The 11502-nt window shown below is 39.6% G+C and overlaps 1 protein-coding gene across 1 annotated transcript; it reads left to right on the top strand.

Moving 5' to 3' along the window:
- The first annotated feature begins 23 nt into the window (after window positions 1-23).
- Window positions 24-10358, top strand: slc17a6a (solute carrier family 17 member 6a). Its single transcript, XM_005945601.3, has 12 exons — window positions 24-638; window positions 2092-2347; window positions 2748-2866; window positions 3772-3886; window positions 4871-4958; window positions 5155-5241; window positions 5712-5854; window positions 5943-6092; window positions 7583-7715; window positions 7802-7912; window positions 8011-8138; window positions 8693-10358. The coding sequence occupies exons 1-12, from the start codon at window positions 553-555 to the stop codon at window positions 9020-9022; spliced, it is 1746 nt and encodes a 581-aa protein (XP_005945663.1). The 5' UTR covers window positions 24-552; the 3' UTR covers window positions 9023-10358.
- Window positions 10359-11502: the final 1144 nt, after the last annotated feature.

Genomic DNA, 11502 nt, shown 5'->3' on the forward strand with positions numbered 1-11502 from the left:
AGGGAGGAGGGGCATTGCGCGGAGCTGCTGACAGGTAGATGAGCTGTGCGCTGTCCGCGGTGCTGAAACCTCCTCCAGCTGCACCCACACCGGAGATTCCCCCACCTCAGGTTAGACCTGAGCTCCGATCATCTCCGCCGGCTCAAGCTCTCCACAATCCCACCTCAGTTTCTCAAATAATAGAACAATAAAAAAGGAGGGAAAAAAAAATCCAAGTTGTGATCTTCGGTGGTGCCTTTTTCTTATCGCGGGCTGGATCTTAAAATGGCACTGCACGGATTAACATTGCGCAAGGCAAAAGCGGACTTATTTGACTGCTGTTTTGTGACTGTGAAAGCAACCCTTTCAGACTGAACGCCTCTCTCGTCCTTCTCCATTTTTTTTCTGGCGCATCTATTTTATTTTTTAGTTTGTTTCTACTGGACACATGCTTTTCGCTGAAGAGAAATAGGCGCCTTATTTCTGGATTAATATCTTAACAATATGCTTTTTAATGCTGCATTTATATTTGTTATAGTATTGTAGAAATTGTTTTCAGAAGATAATTTGGATATGGAGCCAGGAAAGGAGAAAGCTCTCCCCACCAGTAAAGAGGGGATGAAACAAATGGCAGGAAAGGCCCTCGGGGCTCTGTACAGGTAAGAAATTGTACATCTCTTTTAATCGCAGAATTAGTTTTGGAAGGATCAATTAAAATAGAAAATACGTCCAAATGATTAGATGACACAGACAAAGAAAACGTGCACTGGCTTTGAATGTGCTTATTACTGCATTACAATTATTACATTTTTTTTTTTTAAAGAAAAAAGGTAAATCTCATCTTTATGAGGTGAATCACGAACAGGGTGCTGAGAGCAGAGTCGTGTGGCCCGAATATTTAAGGATCAGATATTTCCCTGGAGGACGGTCCCCCTCCACCAGCAGCTGTGGGTGTTTTTAATAATTAATGAAACAGAACGAGTCGTGACACAAGGTCGGAGGATATCTATTACCTCACGTATTCATCTGTATTACTTCAAGATAGATGAACTTCATATCAACTGACTTCCTATATTCTTTAACGGCCACGAAGAGCTGCATGAAACGTGGCTCGGGTGAAACTGATGGCTGACTACAAAGGAAACAGCACCCGTTTAGATTTGGAGCAGGGAAGCAGGATGTGGTGGAGTAGAAGCGAATTATTATTTATTTATTTTTTCTTTTTAATTCTCATTGGGAATGCACATAAATTATATTATGGCAGCAAAAACAAATCTTCGACAAATATTCCAAAAGAAATACGAAGGTTTTAATCTGGGTCTGCATATGTTTGGAACCCTTTTGAGCCTTATTCGTTTATTTGCTGAACCAGAAATGATTTTTAGAAGCTGTAGCACAGAAAAAAAAACGTGACTCAAATCTGTTTGATTTAAGCTGTAGCTAGGCCAGTCATTTCACCGGATGAGGCCTTCGCATGTCAGGGTTTTTAAATCCACCTTAAATTTCGGTGAAAATTCCCGAATTGGAGCCAAAGCGAAATCCCTACACCGGATTTATGGCAGCTAATTAAATATTTAATAAAAAACATATATAGGGCGAAATTTAACTGCAAACAGCGCTGATGCAGATGATACTGCAATGCGGTATGAAGGTCATCTTTTTCTCCTCGATTCCATTCATCCTTTCCTTTCAACAAGTCAAGAAAAAATTATAACAGGATATTCCCCCCTCATGAAGAGTGTGCAGGCGTTTGGAGGCCTGTGTCAGATTAAAGAATAAATTAGAGCCACTGACAGGGCCTGGAGTTGAAATGAAATTCTCATTCATAAACGCGAAGAAGCAGTGTTGGGTATTTCCAGGGGAATTATTTCTGCTGATCTGGCTTAAAAATCCATATTTATATTTATATATATATATATATATATATATATATATATATATAATATTATATATATATATATATATATATATATATATATATAAATATAAAAAAAATACTGTTTTCTTTCTTTAAACACAGTATCTGGCTGGTACTTTGTTATCATCCCTTCACGCCGGCTTTGAACATATGAATCACCTAAAAAAAATGAGTATTATATAATCGAAATGCAGGAGACTCGAAAAGCGGCAGCAAACAGGTGAAGCGATCGAGCTGACGGAGGATGGGAGACCGCGAGCGGACGAGGAGCGGAAGACGCCCCTGTGTGACTGCACGTGCTTCGGGCTGCCGCGCAGATACATCATCGCTATGCTGAGCGGGCTCGGCTTCTGCATCTCCTTCGGTATCCGGTGTAACTTGGGTGTGGCCATCGTCAGCATGGTCAATAACAGCACAATCCACCAAAACGGGAAGATAATCATCAAAGAGGTGCCTGTAAACCCCGCCTCTTCATTCACCATGAACCCCATCCTACACCCCACCCTACCCCACCCTCTTATGTGTGATAGGTGGTGAGATAGAACTGAGTCTTTTGTCCCTTTCAAGTGCCTTTCATGTGTTAACAGAGTAATTAGCAAAATGAGTATAGTTTGCGCTTTTTTGTTGTAAATTTATTGGAAATTGTGATTTTTAAAAAAATCATTTTAGATAATCACAGAGGTCAATTTCACTGCGAAGCATTACATTTTATATACACTTTTCTGCAAATATTTCTCTTCTGTAACACTTACCACTTAGGGAAAAAAACGAAAAAGTGATCTCACTGCGATACACACTACAGCGAATTAAAAGAGACGTAATTTTGTTTTTATTTTTATGTGCCTGAAAGAAAGCGAAATTCAACTGGGACCCGGAGACTGTGGGGATGATTCACGGTTCCTTCTTCTGGGGCTACATAGTTACTCAGATTCCAGGAGGGTACATCTCCTCCAGGCTGGCTGCAAACAGGTAAAACTATACACATTTTTTGAGTTAGGTCTTTGAGGAGATTATATTTAGGAAATATCGGTTTCCTACTGATTTCCCATTGTATCTACGAACAAAAAAGGTATAATTTAGTGTGCAGACTTGTTGGCAAACCAGTAGGTTTGGAGAAACCTGCAGATAAACTGGGGATTTGGCTGATGCCCGCCAGGCGTGCCTCCTCATGTTAATGAGCTCCCACGGGACCACCGTGTCTAATCCTTTATGTTCAGAGGCATGGCAACCACACCGGCCAAAGCCATGTGTGCGAAGTGCTTCTAAGCAAAGATTGTAGCGTGATTTCAACCACCGCGTCCCACTTCTATACCTTATTATTTCATTAGCAGCTGACTGGCTGACTGGAAATATAGATAAATATACAAAACGATCATTCTTTAAAAAAACTAACAGTTAAACTGTCGATCAATATTAGAACGCAGTGTAGACAGATACTGCAGAAAGAAGGAGATGCAAGGAAAAATAAAGTGCGCTAAGCTCGCAGCATGGGTCCTTATTACATTAACGTTACAGGATTGTTAAAACTGAATCTAAATGAATCTTTGAAGAGCTTCATCATACCAAGTCAGCTGAGCCCTCTGACGCCTTCTGCTGCAAACACCTCCTGTCCTCACTCCCCTGGAAACCGAATAACAGCCTGTTGTGTGCGCGCTTTTGTGTGTGGCACCCAATTAGGACTGGTTTGTCTTGATTATGAGTGTTTATTCTTCCACTATATTATAAAAATTTAAAATATAGGATTCAGTCTACTGTTTACTGATATTTGCAGTTGATCAAAAAGATGCATACCCCGCTTTTCTTTTCCTTGAGTCACATACAGATTTCATTTTGATACAAATTTGACAAATAATCTTGTAATGCTGTTTATCCAGAGTTTTTGGTGCTGCCATCGTGCTGACATCTACCCTGAACATGTTCATTCCCTCTGCCGCCCGGGTCCACTACGGATGTGTCATCTTTGTGAGGATATTACAAGGGTTGGTGGAGGTACTGATGCACAATTTGGTTTTGACCTTTAAAACACTCAAGGATGATGCCTCATTATCAAACCAGGAGCTGAGTTTGACCCCTTCCTAATGAAATTGTCCTGACATTCTGTTTTCAGCCAGGTTTTACAGCAATCTTCTGTTTCTATTCAAGCCTGCTGCTCTCTATTTGGATTTCTGCTGAAAAAAAGGAAGCTCTATTCATTATACTGTACACATATTAGTACACAATCGTCAAACAAAGTAAAACCCTGAATAGCAGGGCTTATGTGTACTGGCTTGCCTGGCTTAGAGAGCTCCATGTTCACATAGAAACACAATGAACAAAAGAGATAAAAACCACTTGATGCGGGCGGCTCCCGCAGCTCAAGAAGGGGAATGATTTCAGAGGGAGAGACGCTATTATTAGTTTGAAGGTCATCTTCTTTTGTTGTTTTGTTTAGCTCCAAACTGTAGTTTCAGTTGCTGCTCATGACCATTCAGAGAGGGAGCTGCCTGCGTTCAGCGCCATGGCTTATTACTACAAATTAAACATTAGCATTTCAGGGTGTCTCCCACTGCAAGCCTCAGCAATTTGTGTCTATCAATAGTTGATTGTATGCCACTTAGTGTGTAATGAAGATTTAATGGGAACAATCCAGGGCTTCTTTTTTTTTTTTCATGAAGTGGGCAGTCAGCTTGAATTTGCACTGACTCAAACCTAAGCCATTAGTCTCTATTAGAAAGATCAGCTACAATGCATGTCAGTTTGTTTGTTATTAACTGCAATTTGACTTGTAAGTCTCTGGCAAAAAAGAAGAGACGGCATCAATCAAGCAGAATATATTTTCATTAATTGTGAAAACAGCTACAGTGTTGATGAAATTAGCAAATTAAGCATGTTGTGCTTTTACGCTGTCAAAACAAGTATGTTAAAGCTGGTGGGAAACAATCGCTGTCTGATCTTACTGTTGCTGTAATGTTGTGTTTTTCATTCACCATACAGGGAGTGACTTACCCGGCCTGCCACGGGATCTGGAGTAAATGGGCTCCGCCGCTGGAAAGAAGTCGTCTGGCAACCATCTCGTTTTGTGGTACAAAACAGACACACAAAAGCAAGATTGGCTCATCATTATCATGCATCATCACGTTACTTTATACACTTGAGTGCAGGTTTAGGGTTACATACCACTGTGCCTAAAAGGTGTGCAAACAAGAAGTGAACACCTTTGTAACGAAATACAAACACAGATCGCTTTCTGCTCAGTCATGACAATTTGTCCTCTTCAGGATCATACGCCGGCGCAGTAATCGCCATGCCTCTGGCTGGGATCCTGGTCCAGTATACTGGATGGTCCTCTGTCTTCTATGTGTATGGTAAGTACTGCTTTATCTGACTGACTTCACCTTAAAAGGACACTCTGTTCCATGTAAAGGTAGAAATAATGTAACAGTTGGGTTTTTTCTTAGCCATAAATGCCATACAGTTCAATTCTGTGCATTTTTCTTGTGCTGCTACAGTCTCATGTGGGCTTATTAGATAAAGTTAGCAAAGTCTACAAAGTCAATGTTATATAACTGACACCGGTGAGTCAGTTCACTGCCTCTCCCATGTCTGTCTATGCATGCAACTATCTAACTAATATATACTCTCTAAACTTCTGAAATAAGCCCAAGCATTATTATGACTAACCCATTAAATCAGATAGTATATATGTTTGCTTTCCATTATTTTGTACTTTTGTATTCTGATTTTGACGGCTGCTAAATCTCCGCTTGAATTTTACGTTCTGTGGATCTGTATCATCTGAAGTTTTTTTTATGACTAATGCGTTTGATTTGTTCAGGATCCTTTGGGATATTTTGGTACATGTTCTGGATTTTGGTGTCCTATGAAAGCCCGGCAGAACATCCAACAATCACCGAGGAGGAGCGCCGTTACATCGAGGAGAGCATTGGCGAAAGTGCCCAGCTCATGGGTGCGATGGAGGTGGGTGCTCAGTCTGTATCTTCTGATTTCTGATGCCACACCAAACACTGCTCAGGCTGATTTAGCATTTGTCACGTTGCTTCAACAGAAATTCAAGACTCCCTGGAGGAAATTCTTCTCTTCTATGCCTGTCTATGCAATCATTGTGGCCAACTTCTGCAGAAGCTGGACCTTTTATCTGCTTCTCATCAGTCAGCCTGCATACTTTGAAGAAGTTTTTGGCTTTGAGATCAGCAAGGTGAGTAAATTTATGCTTTATAAAGTCTATTATTAGGCCTAAAATGTCTCATCTGATCTCACCATCAAATTTCCAAAAAAACCGATGCTATAATTGCTTCTAAAAAAGGCATAACAGGTCCATTTTGTTGTTATGCCAGCCATCTAATGTCATGTATTTATTCTTAAAGACTAAATGTTTTCATTTTCTAGCTGAACAAAGGTATCCCAACTCCGGAAACCAAAAAGAGGGTTCACCATGCAGCCACTGCAGTGACCCTATGCCTCACCAGTGGGGCTCAACCCATGATTTCAGAACTACAGGGATAAACATACCAAACTGGCCATAACTGAAATTTGTTAGAGTAACATAACTGGATGAAAATATTAAAACAGTGTGAGAATAATAAAGATTTTGTTTATACTTAGAAACCTACAGAGAATTTTTGGCTTCCTTTAGCTTTTCACCCACAAAGCTGTGGGTGAAAAGCTTAAAATTTCACCCACAGCTTTTACTATTTTAGTTCACTCTCATTATAGTTTTCAGTCACAGATGGGCAAAGGTGTTTAAAGCAGCCATAAAGTACTTAAAACATATTATACCCTACTTGGCACATCAACCTCTTTGATTAGATTTCAGCCGCTAACGACTCCCTTTGGCAGCTAAGTAAATAATAACTCAGTTTAAAAGAAGCATCCTAGGAAGAAAGTTTGGGTCTAAATGGTATAAATGTAATTAAAGCCATGCGGTTTTATTCATATAGCATCAAATCACAACAAAAGTTGCCTCAAGGTGCAACATTTGTTCCTGGTTTCTTTTAAGTACTATTGCATTTTAGATTGTATTAATAATTGTCACCCCAGGGTTAAATTAGGCTGGAATGGTAGACTTACGCGTATAATTGTACGTTTAGCTGCTAATACAATGCAGCAGGCTAAACGATATCATCTTAAAAAGTAATAAATGAAGAAAGTTTGTTTCTGTTGAACCATTATTATATTTGGTCAACCTCAATGGAAATAATTGCCTAATTTTAAATGTTTAACCATGGATTTAAAAAAAAAAAAAGAACAATATAAAACAAAAGATATTTTGTTTTATATTTAAAAAAGAACATATAGAACATTAAACAATAATTTTGAAGCTTAATGGATATTTACATTTGCAATTTTGGGACAACTTGCTTTAGAAAATGCTGTGATTTGCTGTTTTTACCTGTCCTCATGTGTCATACATGTAAAAAGAAAGCAGCCAGTCTCAAATTACCCCAATCCTCTGAGCTCCAGCGAGAGTGTAAAGCATCACTCAGGCTGCTCTGACAGATGCAATTCAGGCTGAGGATGAGTTTCTGATATTACTGTGGTGAATTATTGCTGACATGTGATAGAGGAGACAAGAGGTTACAGCAGAGGCTGAGATTTGCTCTGAGACTGAGAGAATCCCCTTCTTGTTGTGACAGCTGCTCTGCTGCTGTTGGAGCTGCTTCAGAAAAGTATTTGATGCTTTCCCAGGTTGGAATCCTGTCAGCTCTCCCTCACTTGGTCATGACCATCATCGTGCCTTTAGGAGGTCAGCTAGCAGACTACCTGCGAACCCACAACATCATGTCCACCACTACGGTCCGCAAAATCATGAACTGTGGAGGTGAGGCCTTAATCGTGAGATTTTTGTCAGTTCTTTGAAGTACTCCTCATCAGTTCATGACTTAACTCTTTTCCTGCTGTTTTCAGGCTTTGGCATGGAGGCTACTCTTTTACTAGTGGTTGGGTATTCCCACAGTAAGGGGGTGGCCATCTCTTTCTTAGTTCTGGCGGTGGGATTTAGCGGTTTTGCAATATCAGGTGAGTCCTAAAACAATAATGTATTGTTTATATTTGATCCCACCTCAATGTGAATCAGCAGCAGACTCAGGAAGTCTCCTTGTTTCGTTTGGTTGCAGGTTTCAACGTGAACCATCTAGACATCGCCCCTCGCTATGCCAGCATCCTCATGGGCATTTCCAATGGCGTGGGAACACTGTCAGGGATGGTCTGCCCTCTTATAGTGGGAGCAATGACAAAAAACAAGGTGAGTCGTAATCAGGCAACAACAAACATATTTTTGTTTGAGTTTTTAAAGCCCACAGCCATCTCCTGATCCTAGTCTACTGTTTAATAGTGTAATCATTTAAACCTGGATCACAGAGCTTTCCTTACTGTAGCAAACCCTCTCATTATGCCCAAAATATGACCAATCCCCTCTGTGCCTGATCCTTACCCTTATATTTTTATTTACTTAAATGCAAACCACTGGTGCAGTTGTGGCGTATTTGTTCTGCCTAATCTGAGCAAGTTCAAATCAAATCACTTTTATTGTCACATCACATGTGCAGGTACATTGGTACAGTACATGTGAGTGAAATTCTTGTGTGCGAGCTTCACAAGCAACAGAGTTGTGCAAAATACAATAATGTAAACAAGCAAAATACAATAATGTAAACAAGCAAAATACAAGAATGGCTACATCTGAAACTAATAAATATATGTACAATATATAAGTTAGAAGAGCACATCTGTTCTATGATATAACCTAAAACTTTACAAAGGGACTCAGCCTGGCTCCAACCTTTGTCCATTTCCCAGACTCGTGAAGAGTGGCAGTATGTCTTCCTCATTGCTTCTCTCGTGCATTATGGAGGCGTGATATTTTACGGGCTCTTCGCATCGGGGGAGAAACAGCCATGGGCTGACCCTGAAGAAACCAGCGAAGAGAAGTGCGGTTTTATAGATGAGGACGAGCTGGCAGAGGAGACGGGCGACATCACCCAGGGATACGGTGCGATGGGAGGTCCGGCTAAAAGCTACGGGGCCACGGGGCAGCTGAACGGAGGCTGGGTGCAGGACTGGGATAAAACGGAGGAATACGTACAGGAGCCAGCGGGAAAGATGTACACCCAGCGCGGCTACTCTTAAACCAGACAGTTGTGGTGAGTCTGCCCACGAAAACAGACTCATCATCACCAGTTGCACAAGCATTATATTAGATGTTTAAATCCATTCTGTATGTTAAAGTAAAAGAAGATTCAAAAGCCACTGTAAAGAAGTAGTTGCAATGCAGAACAATCCTCATTAGAGCCTCATGTTTCTCATCACATGTACCTACAGTAGGGCTTCACTATACAGACAGCAGTCGTACTATTTAGGACCCAAAGCTCATCAATCTACTTGAACAAGACAAGCCAGACGAAACTGCAGTCGACCATCATGTAGGGTCTTTCTCTGAAATACTACTCTGATTGCACTGAAACTATGAAAGTATTCTAAAAACAAGATTCTGTTTCTCAAATATGTTTTATGTACTGTATATACCTGCATACTGTTTCTGTGAGACTATTGTGAATTTTGGGTCGTTGATCTGTGTGAACATTAATATAAAAGGCCATATTTTTCATGGACAGTACCTCTTCAGGGAGACGTCTGCTTGCAAAAAAGGTCTTCTTCTTCTCGAGTGAGGCCTGTAACACAATATAAGACAAAAATAGCGTGAGTGAAGTTGAACCGTAGAGTTTTAGTGTGTGTTTGTTGCATGACTTTTGCTCAGATCAATGTTTCAGACGCGGCCGCCTCACAGCCACCGATAGTCCTCATTCAGCCTACTGCTTTGTTCTTAGATTCAAGCGTCTCCCGCCATTATAAATAATAAGAGGAATTTTCGTAATCAGGTTCCGGTCGTGACGTGAGACAAATCAAAAAAGTTGTGAAGGCAACTGCTGCTCAGAAAACATTGACTATTGATGTTTGGTGTGCACTGCAATAAATTCTGTGTACCAGCTGCCACCCATTACATTCTGTTTTGTAACGTGACACTGGCTTGCTGTATCTTAACTGTAATTGTTTTTGGAGTCATGTGATGATCAACATTAAGGTGTGTGTTTTAACAAATTACAATTAGTGTCTGGAGATCCCCAGCTTTAGTGCTCACGATGCAGGAGGAATGCACTGCTGTGTATGAACAACCACGTTTTGTGATCCCCTGGTGTCCCTTGGTTATTGTCATTGTCACCAAAAAGTACTTTATTGACACATTGATATCGTCGCATATGAGTGGACCACATGGATTAATAGATGGCTCTTCCACCTGACTTTATTTGCTGTTTAAACACTTTGATTCATTTTGCTGTATGAAAAATCTGCAAGGATGTTTAAAATATATGAATATTTAAGAATGTTTATGATGACCAAAAGATGCTATTACGGCTTTGTGCCTAAAGATTATGTAAACAGATAAATGTGATTTTATGGCTTCTAATATTGTGTTTAATGAAGAGGTATGTTGATGTCAAAAGGTGTTATAAAAAAATACTCATATCATTTTATAAAAAAAAAAAAAAAGTAATCAAAAAGGTAATTTTTTGTCATTTTTATCTCGTGTGTAAATGGGATGATACATTAGTCCTCATTGACTGGAGACAGACTGCCAAATCGGTTAACCACCAATTCTCCAATCACTGCCAAGCATCTCCTTTTCTCTCCAAGTTTCTCATTAGTAAATCAATGGCACAGGTCTGTGGGGTCTAGGGGAGAGCACTGGACCCTGTAGCCTGGTAATTGGTAAGAGGCAAGAGATACAGCATTACTAAACTGTTTCATCCATGCACACCACCACTATTTAACATCTTTGCAGAGACTTCTGATTTTAATAAGCTGATGTGGAGTCAGGTTGGGTCTGTTTCAGAGGAAAAAAGATCAGGAAAAAACAAAAAAAGGAAAGGAAAGGTGATGACACTTTAATGTTTGTAATGTGCGGTCTCAGACACACCCATTTCCTTCTCTGCACATTTGAGCTCAACACTGTTCTCTGTAGCACATTAAGGTATTGACCCAGCTCCTTCATTATGTCCAATCACAAGACGAATCAATATTGTTTAGCTCTAGAATTCATTAGCATTTTAAGATAAAGAAATGCTCCTGTTTAAAAGATTTAAACAGCACTGATGATTCGCCTTAGTAGTTATTAATGCATTTTTGTTAGAATAAAAAAACATATATATACAGAGCAATAGTAGTCGTAGTCACTGTTTGCAGCTTTAAGGTTGAAAAATATTTATATTGTTGTCACAAAATTTACCTGATAAAACTCAATAAAATAAGTAGCTCTGGTAGGGATAATTAAAGCATAAAAACATAAAGGAATAAAAATGTACAATGACATTAGAACAAGTGACATATTGATATCTATGGAGATAATCTGTGTAGAGTTGCTGAAAAAATGCAGATTAGAGCAATCAACTCGTACTAAGAAAAATGCTCTAAAGATCAACTTTTTAAAAATATAAACACTGACTCATCTTCTCTTTCTCTTAAGATAAACTGAACATTAACAGATTTTTTCTTTTAACTGTTTGCTAAGTAAAGCAAGCAATCTTGATAACTGTGGTAAATAATTCATGTAC

Source organism: Haplochromis burtoni, unplaced genomic scaffold, assembly GCF_018398535.1.
Source record: "Haplochromis burtoni strain Fernald_Lab_line unplaced genomic scaffold, NCSU_Asbu1 Contig_77, whole genome shotgun sequence".
NCBI classification, from domain to species: domain Eukaryota; kingdom Metazoa; phylum Chordata; class Actinopteri; order Cichliformes; family Cichlidae; genus Haplochromis; species Haplochromis burtoni.